The sequence below is a fragment of the Dermacentor variabilis genome, chromosome 1 (assembly GCF_050947875.1).
Source record: "Dermacentor variabilis isolate Ectoservices chromosome 1, ASM5094787v1, whole genome shotgun sequence".
Taxonomy (NCBI): Eukaryota; Metazoa; Arthropoda; class Arachnida; order Ixodida; family Ixodidae; genus Dermacentor; species Dermacentor variabilis.
The window spans coordinates 286,520,765-286,546,950 of NC_134568.1; the positions used below are offsets into that span (position 1 = coordinate 286,520,765).

General features: G+C 46.0%; 1 protein-coding gene across 1 annotated transcript in view; it reads right to left on the reverse strand.

The window, feature by feature from the left end:
• The window catches only part of Pde1c (Phosphodiesterase 1c), a 658,667-nt gene extending 634,022 nt beyond the window's left edge, over positions 1-24,645 (reverse strand). Inside the window, exon 1 of the mRNA XM_075677462.1 lies at positions 23,805-24,645. Within this exon, the coding sequence (XP_075533577.1) occupies positions 23,805-23,886 (82 nt within the window). The 5' untranslated portion in view covers positions 23,887-24,645. The remainder of the gene's footprint in view (positions 1-23,804) is intronic.
• Between the last annotated feature and the right edge of the window lie 1,541 nt (positions 24,646-26,186).

The following is a 26,186-nucleotide window of genomic DNA, read 5'->3' on the forward strand; positions in this document are numbered from 1 at the left end:
TACATTTTGAAAGAAACTCAATCTCAAACCGCGAAAACTTTCAATTGTCCAAAAATAAAAAAAAGAACACGTGTTCCTTCTACGGAAGCTCTCTTGGCCTCCTGTTTCAAACGTTTACAACTGACTGATGCTCTTGAGCCGTACCCGAGGTGGTCGCGGTTTGAAAGCTACTCTGGCTACCGAGGAACAACAAAAGGGCTGACTCACTATCAGCTCCCCCAAGACGTTACAGTCTAATGCCAATTTGCGTCCTGGCGCTCGCCTTTCATCACGAACTCGATTGACCGCGTCGCTACTCCCTATCACTTCGTCTCGTCCTGCCACCTTGCGCTTCTTTGTACTACACGCTGAACTTCTAAAAGACCGACGGACCGACAAGGAACGTAGCTGCCCAGTGCCCTGTGACCGCGTCCGTGCAGAACTTGCTTCTCGGTCACTTTTTGACCGGTGGCCCGAACGTTTTTGATGTGCCCACGTCGTCAATGACGAGCGCACTTTTCTTTTTCTCGCGCCCTGCCCTTTTGGATCTCTCGCCGTCTTTGGCGGCGCTACATTAGTCACCGTCTTTCGGTCTTTATCGCGCTTCTTTTTACGGCGCTTTCTCTGTGAATTCTCTTTCATATCGCTCTCTCGCGCCTCGTGCTGGCCGTTACACATCTCGTCGGCCCGGATCGGTCTCTTACCCGCACAGTCTGAATGATCCTTAACTAAATCATCCTTCTCTTGGCTACCTAGACTGGCGGAGAGCTGCACCGATTCCTGAACAATGCAGTTGTCCTCTCTAGAGCTATGCAGCTCGCAATCTTGAGAGCTGCCCTCAACTGCATCGTCCAGCTCGCACTGCACTTCGGCACGGAGACCTGACTCGACAGTTATCTCGACATGGGTGCTCGCGTCTGTCGGGTCAGCGGTACTCTGTACTTCGTTAACTAACTCGTTAACATTACCTGCGACGCACACGCGCGGTGACTGTGCCAATTCATTCACAGCTGGCCTAGCTGTCTCTGCAGTGCTCTGTTGGCACAGCACCTCGTCGCTTTCACTACGGCCTTTAACGGCCTCTGTTGCCACTAAGGCATCGTTAACAGCTAGCCTTTTCCCTTCACCTATGAGTGTGCAGCCAATGTCACAGGCACTATTCTTCTCGTCGGCTTTTGGCGAAAATCCGCTAGATACTTCCTCATTGTTTTGCTCTGTGCTGCCTACAGAATTCTCAGACAGCCGTTGTCTCTGTGCCTTTAACTGGTCACAATATTGTATCTGTTTTACCAATGCTGCTATCTCTTTCTCGTGCTTTTGCTTACGTTCGTGACTTTCACGCTTACGTTCGCGACGCTCACGCTCCCGTGGTTCTTGTATCACCCCCCAAGCAATCTTAATGCTTTCATCATCATTGCCACTATCTTGAATCGTCTTTATGATAGCTGGCGTTTTCATCTGTTCGTCCGCCTCAACTCCCAAATCGTCGCACACCAACAACAAGTCTAACCTCGTCAACCTTCTAAGATCCATGGCAGCTGCCCCGACTGGTGGCTAGAACTGTTTTCCTTAATTAATTTCTGCAAACACACAATGCAACATATTCCCGATTCCTAGCACTATCAAAATAAACACTCAACATTTGAAGTCTGGCGAATCAAAAGGAAAAACGCCACGCGCTCACTTACGGTTGCAGCACCCTGCCATCTGGTTCATTGGTCCGCTGTTCCCGGTTCCTCAGGACTCCCTGGGTCGAAGGCTCGCTCTTCTTCGCTGTTCCAAGTTCCTCGGGACTCCTTTTGACGAAGGCTCTTTTTCGCTGTTCCGGGTTCCTCAGGATTTCTCTCGACGAAGGTTGATACGTAGCGCTGCCACCAGTTGTTGCATTTGGAGGCGATCCCACCGCTGGCAACCAGTTGTAAGAGTTGAGGAGGACGTCGGGATGAAAAACTTCGAGGTTTATTTACATTATATACAGTAGGAGTACAAAGAAATTAACAGTCATAAAGTCATTACGGGCCGGCAGCAAGTCTGACGCTGCGGCCCGTGGCAAGAAGCTCGAAAGAGATGAATCAAGGAATGATCCAGATGCGGCGTACGAGGTGGGGGATGCCAACTCGTTTGCACGTGCCGGCCTCGGGAATGTGGTATACGCGCTTCTGCGCTCCTTAATTAGCTGTGGCGCGATTCGATGTGGGCTCAGGAAACGGTCCCGTATCTAACACTGTAACCATGAAGAACCTACTTGTGGCGTAAGCATCTTGAGGCGTTCTAATTGCAACGGATATCATGAACAATCATTGAAGACTTCCTGAAACTGAAAACTGAAAGAGTGTCTGTTTATGTAGGGGCAGTCACAGGGGCGGGGGGGGGGGGGGCGGCGTCCACTTTTTTTTTTCAGCAGTATTTTAACATAACATCGCAAAATCATCCCATACATCTAAAACAAGCGTATTTTCCCAGTGGACGCCTATATATATATATATATATATATATATATATATATATATATATATATATATATAAAACGTTCCCATTTTTGAAAACAGTCACAAACGTAAATAAATTTCTCTGCTATTCTACTCTTTACGTCTTATCTAGAGCAAATATTCTAGATAAAAATTCCTTTATCTGTATACTTTGATACTTTCTGAATGTGCAGCAAGATATGTTGAGTTTTTATCATATACTTTCGTACTGATTTTTGGAGGCAAAATTTGAGAAGTCACGAAACATTAAAAAATTGACAACCTGGAAATTAAAATAAAAGCAGTTACTTTCGATTACAATATAATTTCTCCAAAAATATGTCTCGTAATCATGTTTTCCTATTTTTGTATGCCATTAAAAATGTTGTATTAATTTGTTTTGAATACATAAGAAGGCAATCAACAGAGATGTAGAAGCTGATGTGCTCAGCTTCCCCGCTTCCTTTTTAGAGCATCGCGCCAGGCAGACGTCAGATCCCATGGTGTTTCCGTTTTTTCATTGAACTAAGAAGCATCCTCCAATAACTAGTAATATCCTTGAATGAATAGTGCTAGTAGATATCTAATAGCTAAACACTGCTTCACATAGAGCATGATATATCGGGCCGTTCGACCCCGCACAGTTGTTACTGAAAATAGTTCAAGTGAGAGAGCTTTGTTGCCCTTCAAAATACCAGCTCTTCGCGCGGACATCAAATGTTCATCGTCCGTCTACTGTTTGAGCATAAGCTGAGTCTGGCGCCGGCGAGTCTGCAGGCTCAAGTCTCTCCTGCGCTGTCACAGGTAAAGGGCAGCCGAGCTGCGTCAGTGGCGTTTATATTCACAGGGAGCGCTGCAGCCCGCCCTTTCCCGTTTTACACGACTCGCACGGCATATCTGACTGCGTCAGTGCAGGCAGAGTAGCCTGCTCAATTATGCGCTTTTTTTGTTTGCGTTTTGCTATATGTATGCTGCTCGAAAGCAATGAACATATTCTGAACAAGAGTTAATTTCTGCTTGGACAGTTCAGCGAGTCTAGTGTTGCTTTCGTTTATTTGCAAATGTAGTAAGGAATATCTGCCGCAGGTTACTCTATCTTGATTTTTATCGTAGTTATTTAGAGCAAATGTTTCGACTAAGCCAGATTTTTTTCTTCTTTTTCTGAGGGGGGGGGGGGGCGACAGCTGTTAAACACTTGGCTGTATAGATTTATTCAAATGGGAACTGGACGTCTCGCACAAAGATGTGCGCAAATGAGAGCAGGGTTGTTACGTGTTAGGTATACAATCTCAGATCTACATAAATTATATATCACCCTTTCATCGTCCTGGCGGCAACTGCGCTCCTTGGTAGTCTACTTGGCCGAGAAAAGAAAGAGCTTTGTTCCACACAGAAATATAACTTTTCCTATATCATTAGCATGCGAAAATCACGATTGTTGTCTTAAAGCAATATTTGTGGGCTCTGCTTTGCGTCCTTGCGGTGGAAAAAAACTCTGCAATTTAGCTCAGCAGAAACAGCGGCAAGGATATTAATTTCCTTTCTTGCTTGCTGTATTATTTAACATTCAGCCTACGTCATTTTCTATGTATATTTGTGGATACGCTGAAACATCTAGTTATTCCGACTTGCACTTCTATAACTCAGCTTTGCTTATTATTTCCCTCTGCTCTTAAACTTCGTTAATTTCAGCGCAATTCCTTATTTCTTGATTTTTCATTTTAACATACCGCTTTCGCGTTGCGTCGTTGCTGCTCCTTGAGAACAACACTCTCTCGGCATTTCCACTTGTAAGCCTTACATTATTCAATCCAATTGAACGTTGTTCACGAGGTAGCGGGTTCGATCCATAGCTGGCCACGGCGGCCGCATTTCGATGGGGGCAAAATGCAATAATGCTTCTATTGTTAGATATAGGTGCATGTTAAAAAAAATACAGATGGTCAAAATTAATCCGGAGTCCTCCACTAAGGCGTGCGCCATAATCATATCGCCGTTTTGACAAGTAAAACACTGGAATGTGTTAAATAAAATAATAGACGTCATTCCAACGACTGAACTCCTAAACGTTCTCTGCATCTTTAACGTCATTAATTTAGGCGTCTTTCTCATTTACTTCTAGAAAACCGCATAATAAATTTGTTTAATAGAGAAAGGTGTAAAACACGAGTAGCACGAAATGTTTAAATTAAGAAATGATTTAAAAAGGTTCGTGTTACAATATTATTAGCAGCAAGTACAGAGTATGCTGTAATCTAAGTCTAATGTATAGTAACGACTTAGCTTCCTTCATAAAATAAGCTTGCAGTAGAGCCACATTTGCTGCTTTTCTATGTGTAATGCGCTTCTATTTTTGCTTCACATTCACTATACCACCTGTACATTTATCATTTCGTTATCAAGCTATCATTCGACAATTTTGTAGTCTCTGCTAGCCGTGTTTTCCTTAATCTCTTCCACTCCAGCTCCTTAAGAAAAATGCAAGTAAGATTCATAGCGCGGCCCGACGTACGGAGTGTGCCAACAACGGCATTACACAGCCGTATCCAACAGGTATTGCACAAGTATTCATCAGCTAGGTTCCGACAGGTACCACCGACCAGAAAAACTACCTTTCAGACCCTTCACAATTCACATGAGACAGCGCATCGTACCACGTCTCTCCTGTTTTACTTGTGAACTCCGCCTCTCCATATTCTTCTCAGAAACCATTTCTTTTGCGTGCGCCCATGTTAGCAAGCGAATCTTCTTCAAGTTTCAAAAGCGCCCTCGGAAATGTCCACCACAAAGAAGACGGATCGTCGAGATCATTTCACGCTTGAGATCAGAATGTGAAGCCCGTGGGCACTGCCGCGACAGACGAATTTTATTATTGTCATTCTTGGCGTTAGTGTTCCGCCAACAACATAAATATACAGTAGCGTGCCATGTGTGCAGAGGACAATGAGACGAGGTATTCTGTCCTCGTGCGATCGTTGCATTGCTCTCGTCGCCGGAGCTGCTGAAATGATGGCGCCGAGAATCTCGAGAATTGCGTGCGAACCGTCATTCATTTTTGTGGCTACACCACACTCTACAAGACGGGCATACAATCGTACAGTTAGAAAAAAGAAAAAAAAGGAAAGGACGGCGAAAATCTGCAATGTGCAAGAAGTTTCACCTAAGAAATATTGCCATCCATCTGTGTACAGCAAAATGGAACAAAAGACTGCCGCAACAATGAAATAATTTGTGCCGTCGAAAATCAAATTTCGTCAATAAGAAAAAATTCTTTCCAGTCCATTGCTAAAATTTACAGAGAGAGAGAGAGAGAGAGAGAGAGGAAACCTAGAAGAGGAAAGGTAAGGAGGTCAGCCAGACGAAAGTCCGGTTTGCAACCCTGCAGAAGAAACGGGGGGGGGGGGGGGGAGGTAGAGAGTGTAGACTGCACGCACAGAAGACGGCGAAAACTAAAGGAAGTCTTTCAGGCAAATTTAACACACTTCACAAACTACAATATAGCACGAATAGTTTTTTGCGCCGGCGACAGATATGACCATGTTCCCAGAATTTTTGCCGTTGGTAGTGCTATCCAATCCATCCGTCTTAACGCGTTCTACGGATAGAGTCACTGGTCGTCTTATCGGGGACCAATTCATAAAAGTCGCACGTTGGTCTATCGAGTATTCATTTGCCGCATTCTTTGTACCATCGCTTCCATCATTTCGCTATAGTCAGGTAAATTTCCTTACCATCCATTAATGCATTCGTTGTAAGAAGGTAATGAAAAATTTGCATATACCTGAGGGTTCCATCCAGTCGACTCTGTCAAACAACAATATGTTAGCCCTGTTCTTATTCTTTGTGATCACCTTTCCATGCGCATCCGTTCCGCGACTCACCAATTTCGGTGCGACTGGCTTCATTTGTAAGTAGAGGCCCATTGCATTAGCATAGGCCTTACCGTCACTACAATCACTTGGTCTCTCGAAAAAGTGCGCCAAGCAGATGGAACAGCTAAAACCAACGTTTATGGCCTGGTCTTCTAGCAACGTTAGCCAAAACCGCCTGCAGCTATACTGCTGAGTAGCCGCGTGCCTAAATTTCGTCAAGGAGCCCACATAGCTTCACCCTGTGCGCGGCCCCTTCGTCTCGACTCATTTATCTCTTTGATCATGCAAATGTGACGCGGTGTAAGAGAATACTTATGCGTGGCACCAATTTCGAAGGGCAGCGAGCCTCATCTGAAGCAGCTTCGCAAATCATATGACATTATCCTTCCTTTCTTGCTGAATATTTACGCGCGTGTTTGGTCACTGGTCTAGCAGAATTAAAAAAAAACATAAAAAAGAAATAGTGAAATTGTGGCAACATCGCTAAACGACGAAAGCTTTGCAAAATAGACGTCATTCGTTTTTTCTTCTTTTGTATTTTTTTTCCTCTCGGCGCCAATGAGGCTGGCGCTTTTTCGATGGAATGGCGCCTCTGCTGTCGCCGGCACAAAGCGGTCAGCACGAAGCCGTTCCAGGGAGTCTACACAGTGAACAGGCGGTCTCGTCTCTTGCATGCGCGGACCTTTGCTTCAGCAGGCAAACACAGCCGAGACAGTTGTACCGGAGCGGCCTCTCTGACCCAGCTTTGGCGCTGGAGGTGTGAGAGCGGGAGCACAACGGCGTCACGGAGGCGAACTAAAGTACCGTGCGAGAACGAAGCTTGAACTAAAAACCGTCCCAGGATTCCGGGGGAGAGGGAGCAGTGCAATACGTTACTGTTTGTGCGCGAGAACTCCTCCGGGGAATGCCAAACTATGGCAAACCGTTGAAGAGTTTGGAGGGCGCCGTTTCGTGCTCTGCAGGTACACCGCGTGCAATGTAGTCGCTGCAAAACGGTCCACGGGAGAAAAAAAATACTTTTCGAGATAAAGTTTATTCTCTCGAGAGAAACATGGTGCGCGCCGTTCTTGCAGCCGGCTCGTTCGTGAGGTTACACGATGTGCCATTACTGCAAGGCGAGCATTCTCGTCTATAATAAAGGACAGATGGTATGCGAGGCGGTCTGGAACATGCCACTGATATGAATCAATACGGCGAGTGATGTATAACAGGGCCGGCTACTATCTGCCGTAGCATGCAGAAACTTACACACCTGTGCGTCATAATCATTGCTGTGCAGCGTATACGCAGTCAGGTGCAAGGTATTTCTTTTCTTATGAATTTGGTTGCTTGTTTGCCTGGTTAGGTTAGCAGTTTACTATACAGGCTGGGTTTACCTGACAGCGTGTGCCGGCAATCCTCAGTGAATAATTGCAGATGCAAGCTGCAACATGCACACTCGTTGGATACGATCTATAGGTATAAGTAAACAATCTTGTACTTACAAAAAAACGTGATTTCGGTGCCCTCTGTGCAGATTGCGGCACTTCGACGTGCTTTTCACAGGATTCGGGAGCCCGGATATTGATTGTGTTGGTGGTCGCAACGAGCATGCCACTAAGTTAGAACGATATGTTTAAATATTGCGCAAGCGTCTATGCAACCATCCTTCTCTATTAATAGGCCCATTAGGTACGTTAATCGAGCAGAGGGGAAATTATGTGTTTATAGCCCTGTAGCCTAAGTTCTCTTTTGCCTACATTTGTTACTAACGGCCAAACATTTTATCAGGTTAGCTAGTTAATCAAATTCGTGACCAGGCATGTATAGTGTTTTTTTTGGACGGAGTTATACAGGAATTTACTAATGGCAATTTTACGAATGAGGCGTCGTGAGCTCAGTTGATTCACTCGGACGACATTGCTTGCGCAAAAGTTATTATTCCTAGATTATTTAACTGAATGGTACTATTTAGCCATGGTAGAGGTGACACTGATGCATTGCTGGTGATTACGAGAATAATTGTAAGACTTAATGAGTACAAGGGCGAAAGTGAGCCTCCTGTACAGGGACAACTACTCTCGCTAGACGGATTTTAAACAACTAACGATGAATTAATAAAATAATGATGAAATAGCAAGAAGTCACATGACAATAGAGAGCGGCGAAGAAATGGAAATTTACAAGCGCGAATAGCACACTACGTCACATATGAAATTCGGCAGTGATCTAAAAGCAAATTGGAGAGCGTGAAGGCCGAGAGAGAGAGAGAGAGAGCAAACATTTAATAATGTGAATCGGTGAGAAAGAGCTCTTTCTTCACCCAAGGCGGGTGGCCTCCTCAGTCCAGGTAGCCATTGCCCCTTGCTGCTTCCGTGACCTGGCTCACCAGCTTTCGCTGGTCCTCCAATTCCGGGGCCGTGAGCATGGCCTCCCACAATTCTTGGTGGTCTTCTGTGCTTTTCTTTTGGGTCCTTCATTGAGCTTCTTGATTGTTGGGTTTAGCAAGATTAGGACACCGCATCACCATGTGACAAAGGCTGTCCGGCGCCCCGCAGGACAGGCAAATGTATGAGAATTGGGTTGGGTGCATTCTGTGCATTATAATGCCGTTCACTACATAGGAGTTTTTTCACCCGCCGTGGTTGCTCAGTGGCTATGGTGTTGGGCTGCTGAGCACGAGGTCGCAGGATCGAATCCCGGCCACGGTGGCCGCATATCGATGGGGGCGAAATGCGAAAACACCCGTGTGCTTAGATTTAGGTGCACGTTAAAGAACCCCAGGTGGTCAAAATTTCCGGAGTCCTCCACTACGGCGTGCCTCATAATCAGAAAGTGGTTTTGGCACGTAAAACCCGAAATATTATTATTATTACATAGGAGTTTGTTTGGAGACGCCGCAGAGCAACTGTCTCTTCTCTGGTGAAACTGGAGTGCGGTAAGGGGTACACCTTTCTTTCAAATTTGTAATGCTGCAGGATATGCGAATATTTTTTGGGGAACATCCTCAAACCTCGTCGAATTTCGGAACCTATCTGGCAGGAAGGCCTGGCTTGTACGATCTCGGGCTGCCAGCGTGTACCGCAGCCCGAAAAAAAAAAGACAAAGAAAAAAAGAAAACGTAATATAAAGCACCACGTGGCATTCCTTCCGCACTGAAGGTACTAAGTTTTGTTATGGAGCCCTCAGATTGAATGTGAAAAAAAAATGCGTCAGGCGGTCCACATGGCTCGTGCAGGCCTTCACTTGCAAGTGTTGTTTCCTGAAGTGTCCCGAGCGTAAGGGAACGACAGAGGCGAAGATGGTGACACAACGATATGCGACTGTTGGCGCAACAGCTCTGCAGTTTACGCAAGGGAAGGTGCAGCCTTGATTCTTTATCTATATAAATTATTTTTATTCGCCCGGCTGCCGTGAATAATTCGCTCGTGATCGTTTTCTGTATACAGCCTGGCTTCCGCGTAGCGCCGCAAATATGTATGAGCGAAGTGCTATGTTTGCGTATTTGGCGCGAGTGCGTTGGCACATTCGTTTCCGCTGAACGTGGGCATTTCGCATTATATATATATATATATATATATATATATATATATATATATATTTCTGTTTTTTTTTTCGCGAGTATTTGCGGCAGGGCATTTGGAATTTGTCTGGATAGGCAACGCACTGGCCGAATGCCATCGCTTTCAAAGGTGATACGTGTAGTCAAATGATAAGAAGCCAACAAACAGTGACATGAAGGACATCACAGCGACAATCATTTGGAGTTCTTTAGTGAATTAAAATAAATGATAAATAAGTGTAAATGAAGCTGGCTGCAAAATTAACTAGCCGCAGGTAGGATACGAACTCAGTTCTTCGCATTACGCGTGCGATGCTCTTACCGGGACACACTCTTACACTCCCAAGGTTGGTTCTAATGGACCGACATAAGTACCCCAGAAACTGGATGGGTAAACGGCGCCGCGGTAGCTCAATTATTATTATTATTATTATTATTATTATTATTATTATTATTATTATTATTATTATTATTATTATTTAGAACCTTTCTGTATCCTCTACAAAGTGGCAATAAATATTATTATTATTATTATTATTATTATTATTATTATTATTATTATTATTATTATTATTATTATTATTATTATTATTATTATTATTATTATTATTATTATTATTCGCAAATGACAATTAACATCCGCAAAATTGTTGCTATGACTTTCACTAATAAAACCACGCCTTCCGTTCTTTCTGACAAAATTGGTAATAGCCCAATTCAGAGCGTTAGTGATTATAAATACCTTGGTCTTGTTTTCACACCAAGTATGTCTTTGTCCAAACACATAGATTTAATAACCTCAATGAGACTGAAAAAGTTAAGGTTTCTGCACCGCACATTGATTACGGCCCAAGGGATACTAAACTACTGATGTATAAGTCTCTAGTCGGACCTTTTCACTAGAATATGCTTCTCCTGTCTGGAATCCGCACAAGCGATGCGACATTAATCAAATCGAGGCCATCCAAAAGAAAGCGTTTCGCTTCATATGCCGCAGGTTCGACAGAGATATTTCCCCTTCCGCAGCGCTTTCATCCCTAGGCGTGCAACCACTCTCAGATCGCCGAAGAATGGAATCGCTCAAGTTTCTGCATTTCATTATTAACTCCTCTTGCCGGATTCCATGAGATAACTAGCTAACTCCTGCTAAACCATCCAATACAAGACATTACTATCATCTAAACATCGCGCCTTATTTTGCCCGTACGAAAACATTTAAATACAGTTTCTTTCCCCGTGTTATTGAATATTGGAATTCTTTGCCTGGTAATACTCGTTCTCTGCCTTTAAACTTATATTTAGCGACCATTGAATAGGTAGTTATTTTCATTGAGTCTGTATTGTTCTTATTGCCTTTGTTATTTGTCATTGTTCTGCTTTTCATACACACTCCTGCATTAGCTCAATAGGGCTATTGCAGTATGTCCAAATAAATAAAATAATTAAACTAAATAAATAAAGTATATTCATGGTCTGAAAAAAAGAAGAACATCTTGTATATATTCTGTTATTCAAATAAGAAGATTGTGTTGTCCACGTGTGCTCTAATTATCTCTATTATCTATAACACTGCCTGCAAACGATGGTGATGAGATGCTTGCTTCATTATGTGTATGCACTTTCCGTGTTATCGTGAAACGTTTGGATAATTCGTGATCTGCTTGCTGCTTGCCAAGCGCTGTCCTTCATGCTCTCTGTGGCTTTGACAGGCCTGTTTGTTGTATCTGTTACTGTTTTTGATAATGAAGTATTTATTATTGTTATTTTATTGTTGTCTGCTAATTAAGGAGCCAGTTTTGCCATGTGCGCTGGCGTCTTGTGGCTGGGAGACTTGTCTATATCGCAACATAAAGCTCAGAGAGAGAGAGAGAGAGAGAGACGAAGAGGGAAAGATAGGGAGGTTAACCAAGGACGGGCACGATTGGCTACTCTCTACTTGTAGAGAATTAGGCACAAAGAACACCTAGTAAGCTACGCAAACTCATTAAGCTCAGAGAATGTAGAGCACTTGAGCAGCTTACTAGGTGTTAAAGTGAAGCCATAGAATGATAACTATAGTTATAATCACTCTACGGTGACAACCTTAGTTTGTTCTTGCTATGGGCATTCCCTGCTCTATAGCAGCAAAACATTATAGCCGCTGAGCTCTACCGGTACGGTTTCGCTTCCGCATCCTAAGCCTACGCCCAGCTCGAATGCCGGCCCTTTGCGCATGAGGGGGCCTGCAGCCGGCCGGCGCTGTGTGTAACGTGGGCGCTATAAACAAATACACCAAAGAAAAAAGCTGCGCAATTCTGATAAATCGCCAGAAGAAGGCGGCAGGAGACAATACCGACGGTCGCATCGAGAAAACGTGAGCGCCAGTCTGTCAGCAGCTAAAGAAGGGGATTACCACCCTGTCGCCAGACGGTCGGCGGTCATGCGATCAGCGTACTGTGCTGGAATACATTACCGCCCGCTGCGCAGCGGAAATAAATCTGGCACTTGTCCGCGAGCGTACGGACCCCGGTGCGTAATTACGTTCTCCGCGCAGCTAACTTCACCCCGCCGAACTTCGAATCGCTCTGTAAGGAGACAAAATTAGGCACCGAGACCGCGAGCCGGTCGTCGCGGTACAACGACTCCGTCCTCTCCAAACCATCGCGCTCTACTGGCACAATATTATCTCTCAACTCTATCTGCATTTCCCGGGCAGTAAAAGATTGCTTATTAGCAGGGAATCTGAAGGCCGAACTATATCCAAAGGCACTTAAAGCAGAGCGCCAATAAGGTAACTAGGTAACGTCATGGCATTATTATGGTATCTTCGCGTATGTCGGTTATTTATGGTGCAGAATAAGTTAGCAAAACTGCAAAAAAAACTTTAGGCTTTCATTCGTTTTCGATTTCAATGCAATATTTATCTTGTTTCTTTATTATAATCACTCAAAAGCAAAATTGTACAGATGTTACGGCCATTATATCACTTCCGTATCTTCACTGGAGCGGTAATATTTGGACATCGCGTCGCCATTGTATTTCCCTTCTGCACTGCATTTTTTCTGACAGTTCTCGGTAAAGGTCCCGTGGATGCTATTCCAGAATTGTAGAATGTCCGTCGAACCTAATTTAATAGCGAACATTAAAATCTCTGCTTGGGTTATTTCGTCAGGACGGATGGCGACCGCTAATTTTTGGTAAGTCGTATACATATATCTCCCTAAGATCCTATTTTTGTGGCTTCGCGAAGTTACGTAAAATGTGGATAAAAACATAACAATATGTGATACGTATTTTCCTCTACGTCGCCTTCAAAGCGTTATACCATAGATACGTTCTGCCTCGCTCATTATACTTATTTCTTTTTCGCGCACAGTTCACGTTTGTTGCACCATGAATGCTTCACTCATGTTGTTCATAGCATAAGAAGCCAACAAGCAAAGACACCAAGGACAACACAAGAGAAATTACTTGCACTTACAATTGAATTTAAGAATGATAAATTAATCGAAGTGAAAGTGGACCAAAAGAACAACTTGCCGCAAGTGGAGAACGTTACCACGTCTTCGCATTACGCGTGCAGTGCTCTAACGATTGAGCTACCGCGGCCCCGTCCCCCATCTACTTTCTGGGGTATTTATGTGCTGATATTGGAACCAACGCGGGAGTGTTAGCCAGTGCCACCAGCGCCACAGAGCATTTCTATAATTTCTCTAGTTCAACAGTAAGGACAAGTAATTTCCCCTGTCTTGTCCTTGGTGTCTTTGTTTGTTGGCTTCGTATGCTATGATTAATAAATATCGGGTCCCTCGATTAACATTCCTTCACTCATGGTGTTTGTTACTCTGCAAGCGTGTTCACAGCAGAAAGTCACTCATAAAGCACCCGAGAATTGAACTGTAGCCAAATTCACAGGGCTTTTCGCTCGCGAGTGCTATTCGTCAATGACCCGCCGTGGTTGCTCAGTGGCTATGGTGTTGGGCTGCTGAGCACGAAGTCGCGGGATCGAATCCCGGCCAAGGCGGCCGCATTTCGATGGGGGCGAAACACGAAAACACCCGTGTACTTAGATTTAGGTGCACGTTAAAGAACCCCAGGTGGTCGAAATTTCCGGAGCCCTCCACTACAGCGTGCCTCATAATCATAAAATGGTTTTGGCACGTAAAATCCCATAATTTAATTTAATTTTTATTCGTCAATGGTCAGCCGCTGCTTTCGCAAATGATGCGTCCAAAATCGGAATGGGCTGACATCTGGTCCTAAGAACAGTTCTTGTGTAAGAATTTTTTTTGTGAACGCATACCCTGATCTCTAATTGAATCACGGGGCTGCTCAGTGCAGCAAAAACGAGCCATGTCCCCAACGTTCACGTCATAGGAATGTCACGTGATCAGCGGCATCGCGAGCAAAGAACCGCGGAGCTCCTAAGTGCCTAGCACTTCCGCGCACGCGCACACGACTCAGCGAAGCAACGTTATCCGAAGGGCGAGCAAGGACCCATGAACTGCTCCTGCAACGGTTGCGTTTGCGAAAGCAGAGCTCCCTGCGAGCCCAGCACAAACAAAGGTGATGCGCGACGGCATGTGTTTGCAATGAAAACGTCCTCCGCGCGGCACCCGACACCGCCAGGAGAGAGGCGACAGAAGAGAAGGGGGGGGGGGGCGCAAAAAGCACAATTCCGCGCCGTTCGTCGAGTGCTGCGCGTGCCGCTCGCGCAAGCGCTCTTCTTCCGGGAGGGGGGGGGGGGGGTAGGGACGACGCATACGGCGCACATACGCAGAGCAAACGTGCAGGGGGACGTCTCGAACGTCGTCTACGCATATGGCAAGTGACGAGACGGGGAAAGCTGACGGCCGCTGGCACGCTATAGCTTATGCAGCGTGCGCTACACGTTTTTTGTTTTGTTTTGTTTTGTTTTCCTCGGAAGGAATAACGAGTTTCCGACGCCGAGAAACGCAGTATTCTTGGTAATCGCGGCCAGGCTGTGTATACGTGCACGCGCATGTACTCGGCGCGCGCGGCAAGTCTGCGCTCTATACACACGCGAAAGTGTGTGGCCCGTTCAGGACGATTAGCGCTGTGTACGCGGCCGCGCGCGTATGCGCATAGTAGCCCTCCACCGTGTGGACAGAACGCGTGGACCGCGACGGCCCGGCGCGTTGCGAGAAACGCCCGTTTGAATACAGACCTTGGACGACGCTTCGCTCAGATATAACGCGGCAATCTTTTTCCGGGAAGCACGCAACCCGTAACGGGACAGAGAAGCATGACTATAAAGGTGCGCTGTTGGCAAGTTCGCTCACATAAAAGCTGCAGTTCCCGCACAAGCAACAGCAAAACGCACGATGTGTGTAACCACACGGTCGCGTCATGCGGTGTGTTGGCACCGTGCCATTTTCCATGCGATATAACTCCTTGGAATGCTTTTAGCACTTCACAAGCTCAGCGGGCAATGCTTAGCAACGTTGTTGGAACTGTGCGCTTACAATCCCCTCAAAGTTTCTGGTTCGTATTGACACGGAAGTCACGTACTTACTACGCAGGCGCGCTGGCCAGGAACTCCTGGGAGAAAACTTCCGACTGAAATCCCTCGCACAGACTGCGCAGCCGCGCGAATTCGACCTCGCGTCTGTTGTTCACGTGCGGCGCTAAAGAGGAAGCACAGCTTGCAACCTTTTTGCGGGTATCCCGCTGACCGCTCAAGCACTGGCCGGGAACCCTAGTATTGTGTGTTAAAAGTTAGCGTCAAGACAGCTGCTTCTCCCATCAAGCCGTTAGCGGTTGAAAAACATTTAAAAAGTGCGAGATTCAGCCATACTTGCTCCTGTAATACTGGCAAAAAAATAATAAATGAATGAATGGGTTGCGTTGTTATGTAAAGTTGAGAAACACTTAGCGATTAGAATTAACAAAGAAGCGTCAAAACTACGAAAGAAATGCGATATTTACGTTCCCAGATTTATTTATCCTCCGAACTATGTTAAATGCCAACGCGTATAGCGTGAGTACGTGCGGCCTCTGCAGCTGTGTGAGCTTGACATTGTGCTCAAAGGAACGCAGAAGGACAGAAAACGCCCTTCGGACTTTCAAGAAATCAAAATGCCGAGCCGCAGGGCAGCTGGACAGTATATTCTGACAGTTCGCACCTGGCCATAAGCCCGTCTCGGAGTCAAGCTGGTTCTTTCTGCAGCCAATTTTTCTTGAGTCAAAAAAGATGAATTTCCCGCTTGACTGATTCGCTACTCACACCTATCAAAGCAAAGAACGCTTGCGCAACAACAGGCACATCTAATGGCACAATATGTAACCAGCGCAACGCATCATTAATTATGAAAAAAAGAAAGAGAAAACATGAGTATTAAACGTCAAAAGCAGGAGAGAAGAATAGCAGCAGAAACTGCTGGCTCGGAAGGAACGCCAGAATCTGCAGCAGACCTGTCTAGAGCTGTTTTTCAAGTCTAGAGATAAAAAAATAATAATTCACATTGATTTCACTTCAATGTACTAAAGAGAAAGTGTCTCATGCATGCAAAAAGCTGAGGAATGTTTGTTTACTTGTTCTCGAAATCAATCAACAAGCAAATGATTAATTAAATCATAGCACCAATTAGAGACCTCATTCTGAGTAAAGAGGTGAAACCCTTTATCACCCTCAAAATGAAGTCTCTAGCCGATGTTAGCCCTGATCGCGAAAAAAAGAAATGTATGTACGCTTTTAAAAGTTAACCCTCTATGTTTCGTCGGCACGTGATTTCTCTTTCTTACGCTATAGTTCTTATCCTTTGAATCTTTCTTTATTGCACTAGCACTAATAGATGAAGAGTGCTGTACAAGATTCCGAGTTTTCTTAGAGCCGCATTACACTGAGCAACAGCCATCAAATACTTCAAGTTAACTTTTTCTTACCTTTCCCTTCCCATTTTTCGTTCATGATACCTTGTGCAAGGACGTTGGTATGAAGTGAGCTTGACAAACAGCAAATAATCTGCTGAAATAAACCGCACATGGTTTCCGGGGAAATGTGCGCATGTCTCGTTTTGCGGCAGCCTTCACCTCGTTCACCAGCGCGTGCAGCATGCTGCGTGTGTCTGCCGCCTTAACTTGCGCATAGACGTACGGCTTCTACATCGGCATTGCGACTGGTGCCCTGAGCCGCTGGTCTCTCTCGACCTGTGGAGAAGCACCGCCGGCACATTGCAAGCAACGAAGGCGGCTGATGTCTTCGTAGATACGACGAGTCTTAGCGAGCCTTCGGTAAGTAACTTTAAGCGCCTCTATGAGCTTATTTGTAATGGCTGTGTGTCATCCCATATTTCACTCAGTATCTCTAGTATCATCACCATCACCATCATCATCATTATCCTATCTTTTTTATGGCCACTGCAGGACGAAGGCCTCTCCCAGAGATCTCCTATTACATCTGGCTTGCGCTATAGCCTATAAGTGTTGCCTGCAAATTTTCTCCATTTCACCACACCACCTAATGCTCAGCCGTCCTCGACTGCGCTTCCCCTCATTCTGTAACTCAGACCCCTGGTTATCTGTCCTACACATTACATGGCCTGCTGCACCTCCATTTTTTCCCTCCTATAATGTCAAGTAGAATATTGGCTACACCCGTTAGCTCTCTAATCCACACCGCTGTCTTCCTTTCTCTTACCGTTACACCTAACATTTATCGTTCCATCGCTCGTTGCGCGGTTCTTGATTTCTATCTAGAATAAAATAACTAAGGGCAGAATTTCTAATCTGGAGTATAGCGCATGCCAAACCGTCAGCCAGACACTCTACAGCTTGACATCACAGCCAGTCTCTCTCTCTGTCGGTCAAACCCTGACTGACGACGCAAGTGCAATGCCTTGACAATCTAATGTGAGGCTTAGCGGCGCAACGGGATCCGTATCGCGTCCTACCATTGTCCGCCATATTGCCCGCTTATAAGGAACAGCGTCATCTAATTTCGTTGACTTTGTATTAAAGCGTTGCATAGAGATGTCCTTATTTGGACGCAGCTAGTTTTTACATATTCTGGAAGAATGGAGTAAAAATAGAACCTAGAACTTTATATTATACAAAAGAGGAAGTGACTTTTTTTGTCAGTGACGAACGAAAAGCGGCGCACTCCCGAAAACCGGGAAAGGTATACAGACGACTCCACAGCTTCGCCCCAAGAATCCGATGGTCGCAAGCATGCACTTTGAGTTGCCGCCCCAGCGCACGCCCAGCATGCGTTTGAAGCGCGTGATGCATTTGCATTCGATATTGGGTGCGCCCGCTCTCTGCTATGCAAAGTACGCAATGGGATGGCCGACACGGAGAAATAAATTTGGTACTGCCGATGCTTCCGTGTAGAGAGGAAAAAAATATTTCACGAATTAGAAGGGTGTGTATATCCTCGTGCATATGTGCAACACCGAATGTTCCCAGAAGCGCAGTGAATAGTTGGAAAGGTGTCACAACTTCCTTACGACACTTTGAATGATTGGGCGAGCGATAGCTCACTTTGTATTCTGGACAGCAGCGCTCATGCGGAGAGACCGCTGGCATTGACTGCCAGGCTAACACCGCGTATATAGCAACACCGCCAGCACTGAAATGAACATTTCCCCCAATTTTAGGATCATTTTTATACATCTACTGCCTTCACGTAAACTATAAAGCTCCGCCGCTATTGAGAACGGTATGTTGCGCATTTGTCGGTACATGATTATCAGCTATTAAAATTCCTAGTGAATGAAACAGCCGTTCTCATTCTTTTTATGGTTCTGCTCAAAATAAACAACAACAACAACAAAAAACATTTACTCTGTCTTTGAGAGCATCGTGTCGTTGCGCTAAGTCCTTAAGCGTGCCATTTCGTACCTCCTACATATGCGCGGCGCGGATGTGCGGTGCGGATTTGTTTTTGTTTTTTTTTCTTCTCCTGCAGACGGTCGCACCGCTCTTCTTCCGTGACCGCGCATGTATGTATGTATACGCTTCGCTGCTGCCGCCCTGCCTGCGGCTGGCTGTCCACACTCGACGGTCATATATAGAGGAAGAAGAACTTACGCAACTACCTCACCTAGGCATGCCCTCGCCGGAGAAAGCGCACGCGGCTCCTCCATGGCCGTTTCTGTGACGCGATAAATGCTGCCGCACACAGTTGCCCACACCTGACCAGCTCCGCATGGAAGCTCTGCAGTCATCTCGTTTTTCTTTTCACTTCCCAGCAAGATGACAACGTATCTTCAGTAGAGACCCGCATGCCATCGCGCAGAGAAAAGAAAGCGCACTGTTAATAAAAACCCGAATGCTTTCGTTTTTTTTTTCAACAATAGGAGAAAAAAAATTCCGCGGGCAATTGTTTATCGCCCTCAGCAGTGAAGTCCCCTGACGCCGTTCAAGAAGCTGGGGTGCTTGTGGACGCGATGGTGGCATAGATTTAACAGAGCCAGTTTAGGGGATTCACAACAAGAACAGCGTCGTTTTTTTTTTATCGGCCGAATCGGAAACTTGACCTGTGGGAAAATAACGCGAGGCATCTGCCGACCGCTAAAGCGCTTCTGCGTAGATGCACTTAAAGAGGTCACTGACGACTGAAGCCACATGGAACAAGTATCCGACGTATTTTCGGCGTAGCGTCACCCGACGCCGCTGCGTTCATCTTACACTGAGCGAAGATGAACACTTACTGCGTTCATCTGCGCGAAGATGAATGTTTACTGCCTAGGTGGCACTGTGTTCGGAAAAAAAAAATTGCTTGATAGGTAGGCTACTACATGTAAATACAGAGAAAGTAGTGGTGTTCATCAAGCCCCCTTTAGCTCCGAAGAGCGATTTTCGCATGTTCGTAAGCGAAAAATGCAGAAGTATACGAGTCACCAAACCCCACGATGAGCATGAACTAATCAGTCGGCTGCGCTTGCATGTCGCATGATCATATTTGACACGCATTTATATTCAGGCAGGACAGAAGCAATTATTAGCGACGCAAATCAACGATGCATGGTCTTCTTGTTTGGTAATATCTAGGCATCGTTGGCTTTATGAAAAAAAGGAAAACTGTGCTTATCATCCCCAAGCACAGTGTTTTTAAGGTGGGTTAGGCAAGTCTAAACTGGTTTCTCACAGGCACACACGCGCTTGCATCAGCAGATTTAAGGATAAACAGATTTGTACCTGTAAGGCTCTCACACTTAAAACAATAATATCAAGAGAGAAATAAATTACTTTTTTACTTCCTAGATTTTTGAATGTTTCTCCAGAAAATGAGGAAATCATCATTGCTGAATTTAGATAACTTGTTACATCAGCTTATGGCAGTGCTGCAAAATCTAGTTTAGCTGTTTGTTTCCCCGCGGGCTTGAGAGGGACGCTACAAAATAAAAGAAAAACGTTATTGATTTTAATTTCTATTTGCAGCAAAGTAGCTCTCTTTCGCAGAACTTCCCTGTCGTTTACACGCAGCTTTTCTTTTTCCTCGTCGTGTTGCGTTATTAAACGACATTTCATATCCCGGATGTTCATTTCTATCATGTGCTGCATAGCATGTCAATTTAACTCAATCAAACAACAATAGGTGCCGAGGCCGTTTCTCAAGACAACCGCAACGGTGAGGGGATACCCATACGCCCGCGGAGGACAGGACACCGAACGATCCACATATAATGTCAAAAGCTGCATGCCTACCATGCAAAGGAGGCCATCTCAAACTGCACCACAACATCACGGTAAAGTCTCCTAGCAGCGAAAGCATTGTTAATTTTGTTTCGAAAACACTTATATGTTCAATGAATGCCCGCTGTGCCGAAACATACACAGCGAACTACTTCGCAAGACTGCTCAACTACGAAGAGAGAGGAACCCGTTGAAAATCGCTGTTACATGGTCGCCGTAATATCTGCCCTTTATGCTTTCTCTTTTAGAGCTGACAAAATTATTTTCAGATCACCGGTGGTATACAGCCAAAATCTAATTGAGCTGGATTGCTCAAAGAGGCGGCCATTATTTACTCAAGAAATTTCACTGATCAACATGTTTATCTAGTCATTTTAGGGCACATATTGCAATTTACGTATAGAAGCCAGCGAATTCTCATGGCGCATCCACTTAGAACTAATTTTGAAACTTGAACCAGTTTTTGCAATAAGCGCCGTCAAAAGCGTACGAGACATATGCCTTGCGGTTAAAGTTAAAATACATCGCTGGTGCTCTCAATTTTACAGTATTGTAAAATTCTAAATTCTCCATCTAATGTACGACTGGCTTCACGAATCTGTTGAAAGTCCATTTATCCCAAAGAAAGTCTGTTCATTGCATCGTGAACGTGTCAGATTTCTCCCACAGGGCCAGCCTTTTTATAAAGTGCGATATTTTGCCCATGTTTTTATTATACGTACAGCTATTGATTTTAAGTTACAAAGACTTTCTAAAGAATAACTACAATGGAACTATTTCAGTCTGGATTACAGGAAAATGCACGCGCGAACCAACAAGGCACAAAAAAAATTTATTTTTCCAATACCGCGAACGAATTACGATAAGCAATCTATACGCTACACCTTGCCATCCTTGCAGAATATTTTAAATGAATATAAGTTGATATTACTTGTCATGCCAGGAGCTTCATTAAAATGTACTGCCAATAGAAGTTTTCTTGTATATAGGAATATACGTTTAACATACGTTTGCTGTTATTTTCCTACTTCTTTCCAAAAACGTTTATGCCTTAATATATTGTGAAAATGAACGGCTAGATGTGTAACGAAAAATGTTTTTAAAAGGAACAACATAAATGCGCATCTTTTTGATATTTACGTATTCATTGTTATGACCATTTCTATTGTGTCTTTGTGTAGTGTATAGAATCACTGTATCGTATACAATCACTCCTGCTGTATTGCCATAATGGCCATAGGGGGTAGGACCTCCGTCAAGCTGTGTTCAGAGCTTTTTTTCTTGTCTCCTCCTACCAAGGAAATAAAATTGGATTGAAATGCATTGAAAACTTCAGCCAAAAAACGCACTGTTGTTCCACTTACTTTTTTTTTTAACAAAATGCCATTTTCTGTACTGAACGCGCAAATTTAACTGAAACATCAACGTATTTTGTTGCACATTTTGGGAGCGCACATTTCAAAACTGGTGTCATCCTTGGAATTCGTTACAAGAGGACAGTTCATACGAAGAACTCACCGGCTACAATTACCAAATTGCCACATGCGCCGTAAGGCAATTAGTTTAACAGTTAATTAGCAAAACAGATTCGATTATTAGTGTTGATTTCTCGTGCAAATGAAGTCCGCCTCATAGAGTAATCCTGCTCGAAGCGTAGAATTGTGCTACCTGATACAGTCAATTTAAAAAAAAAAAATATTGGCAACGTTAAAAAAAAATTGAGAAAAGGAACACATCTGCATGGCTTGGTGGAAGCGGCAAAACTATCAAGACTTACTTTTAGTCGCATCATTCGCAATGACGTCAAGTCTGAACTCGCTTTCTAAATATTTCAAACACACATTCGTGCGTAAAAGCGCACTAATCTGGCTCTTACGCACTTAGCCTTCAGCGTGTGCACTATAGCTGCGTCCTTTCCGCTTCGTGCGAACGCTAACACGCGCTAATGTTTTACACTGACGTATGCACCTTGTGCCGTGTTACGTCGGCGCATTGACCCCGCTTCTGCTTCTCGAAAACTCTGCGAGGATTGCGGCCAGGTGCTTGTCTTTCCTGATGCAGCGAACAGGCTATTGAGGACCGTGTGCCTAAAATTCAGCACCAAGCTTCACCTGTGTGGAATTCCACCTTTCTGCGCACCGCATATGTAATCTCCTTAGCGCTAGTTGTGCTTATAACATACAGACAAGCTCTCGCTGGTACCGTTGCTCAAAAATAACAACCTACATTTTCACGCACATTCCAAATAAAAAATCGACTTTTGAAACCTATAAGGCACATGCTTTTTCAAAGAATACCTGTACATGAGAGGGGGTCTCTCTAAAGCATTCCTGGCGATTTAAATTGGGTGCACCGCCGTCTGAGATGGTACGCATTTCTGCGTCCAGTCAGCTCACTGAAACTGCCACTGCTTAACGTCTCTAGCTAAAACCTGAACACACATGAGACAACGACTAAAGCAGTCCAGCTTACAAGTCATAAGAAAGCCTGCTCATAATAAATTAGTTCTCTGACGTTGCTGGAGCAATTTTCACATGCTGCCAAAATTAACAGTGTCGGATTTTGCATTTGGCACATTGCATTCTATGGAGCCATCTTGAACATTTTTGGCGTTCCGGTCATCGTACGTCAAGAACGTTCATTCTCGCTCTGTCAGAAACAGAATTCTGCTATAGATCGCGCAGCAACATACTCGAAGGAAGGGGGAAAAAAACAAGGCTGATTAGATGCGGAAAGTTTCACTTTGACCAATGTTCGCATCTTCTGCAAAGCAGCGCAAACGCACCTTCTGTAAGGCAACGCATTCAAGGAAATTCGCGGTTACTATCGTGGTGAGAAGGTTCTTCGTCCCCGTCTTCATGCGGTTTCCTGGCTGTTAAGTACCTGCGCTGTGCGCACCTGAAGTCCGTACTAGGCAGAATTAAAAGTCATCCAGTGTAAACACGCTGCAGCCATCTATCTGACACATATAACAGTTGTGAACTCTTCCAATAACACAGACTTCGCAGCACAGAAAACAAAATTTACACATCGGCAACTTAGCATCTGCACTTTCAACAGTCTGCGAGTGGGTCGGACGCGAAAGAAACGTGTTTCAAATATAATTCGTTCTGAACCCACAGAAGTTGGAGAAGTTGGAGTGCACAGCGTTCTGCGTGTTCTGCCTTTGAGCCACTTTGAAGCACGAGGGAAGTTTGGTTGCGCCGAGGAGGCGACTGCCTCGAGGGCGCAGAGTGCAATCCATCAGCCAGCTAGCGCCGCCAACGCGCGCCAAGGCATGCACCGCGGGAAGAGGTATGCGCTCACCTATGGTGTAGGACAGCCCGTCGACTCGAAAAGTGGCGCTCTTACACTTCTTGAAATGACGCGGATCCTTGTTGAGCGACATAGCCAGAAGTCAGAAGCCTCGCTTTTCAGCACGATGGGCGCTCGGATGGGCGAATCGCTTGTCGCATGCCGCAGCGCCCGCGAGCCACAGTCCCACAGGGGTCCCACCGCGTGACCGACACCAACAGGTTGCGCTCACTGCCGCCGAGGTGTGTGTGTTTGTGTGTGTGTGCGTTTGCCGACCTGGGGGAGAGCCCGAGAGTCGTGTTCCACGCCAGCTGCTGCGGACACGCCAGCCGTTCCACCAAAACGCCGCGGCGGCCGGAGCTGTTCCGGACGCTTTGCGAGGTCTCTAAAACGCGCGCAGCGAGGGCTGCCGCGCGCTCTCGCCGCCTTCGGAGCGCAGTCACGTGAGCGCGGGAGTCATTCACAGATGCGCTCTGTACGCGAAGGAGGAGGCGTCACCTCTCGCGCGCTCGCGACTGGGGAAGTGACTTGCAGCTCGTCCGCGCGCTTCTGGAAGGATTCCAAGGTGTGCACGTGTGCACCAGCGACGGCGCTCTTTTTTGTTTCCCGCCAGAAGACTGGAAATAAACTTGCCCCGCCGCTCGCAAAACAAAAACGAGTGCGCAAAATTTGTCGCACTTGGGCAATAATCACGGCTCGCGCGGCTTGCCAAGCTCCAGTGTGTTAAGTGAGAAGACGCGGTGTCCCGAGCGGCGACGCCGGCACGCGCGGCGGCTCCTCGCGATAACAGCGCCGGCGTGCTTCACGTGCCGGCCGACGAACGAGAGACTCGAAGCTCGCGCGCGCGTCGTTCCCGGAGGCGGGCTCGGCCGAAGACGGCGCAGCGGGAGGCGCGCGGCCAGGACTCGGGGCGCCACACCACGGCCGGCCCGACCAACTGTTGCTGGCCCGGGGGGGACAGGTGCCATCGATCGGAGCAGTCCACCCTTCCGGCGCCCCCTGCACGCGGGCCGCCGCCGTGACGTCAGCGCTTCTTTTCAGGCGCGCGATCACCAAAAAGTTACAAGCCGCCGCCTGCCGTTCCACCTCGGGGTGGAAACGCAAAAAATCCGGTGAGAAGTAAATGCGGAAACTGCGCGCCGCCCCTCGATATTCACTAAGCGCCCGGGCACCTCCCCCCACCCCCCCCCCCCCCCGGACGCACGCACGCACTCTCTCTCGCTGCCGAAATTCCCTAACCAGACGCTCGCACACCGTTCCTGTCAAGGTCGCCCAGGCGGCATTCTCGAATTTCTCCAATTGCGTTCTCGAATTCCGCTCATTTCTGTGAATTCTTGTCTGAAAAGAAGCCTCGCGCTCGGTAACGAGCACGCACGCGCGTTCGTTTCGCCGACCTGTAACTCCGCCTTCTTTCTTACCTTGTTATTTATTTTATTTATTTATTCATTCAGTTTTTTTTTACCCACGCGCTCACAACGTTGCCGAGTCTTGTCGGTTCCAAAAGTCTTATTTCAGCATCGCCCTGATTTGGGATGCTGAGCTGGCTTCGTGGACTTCGCTCAGGCTGCCTGGCATTCCAGGTGCTTATGCCCATTCGGTGCACTACTCTTTTTTCTTTTCTCTCTCTCTCTCGGCTTCACCGACGAGAAATTTTTGCGGAAACTGCGCTTTGCTGTTACCCTTTCCACGACTTCTGCTGCGTCAAAAGTGCGAAGTCCCCCCTCCCCTCCAATGCTATGCGCTCGAAATGCAAAACAGAGATCACATATGCGCATGCCCTACCGGCCGTGCCTCTTGCGAGAGCACCCTGTGCGGAGCCTGGCACGGGAATTGCGCTTGCCTCGACGCGATGGCGGTAGTCGGATGTCAACAACCACTGAAACATTTGTAGGCTCGGGAAAAAACTGTGCGTCGGATTTCAAACCAAATGTGCGTTGCAGCTCGCCATTGGCGTTCCTTTTTACGAACTGCATAAACCGCAGTTCGCAGCCACGCTGACTTGGGAATAACAAGCTCCAATCGTGTGAAAGGTGGTGGCTCTATGCGACTGTTATGGGTTTGCTTGCTGTTTCTTCAAGATAACATTAAGATCTGAAGCAACATGGGGCGAAGTCCATTTCGCTCGTACATTGCGCATAAAAGAGGCACGATTCCTTTTGGTCATTATTTAGAACGCTGCAAAATGTTTGACGAATTATAGTATATGCTTTTCCACAGCGACATAAAAAAGAACTTTATTCGCACAAGTATAATCGAACCTTTACAATATTTTGAGCATCGTAGAAACATGCTAAATCGAGCAAGGGCAACTGCTCGTTTTGCAAGGCTTCGACTTCCCGGGAATAAGTGCAGGGTCAGTGGATGGCCATGCATAGCGCGTAGTGTTGCGCGGTG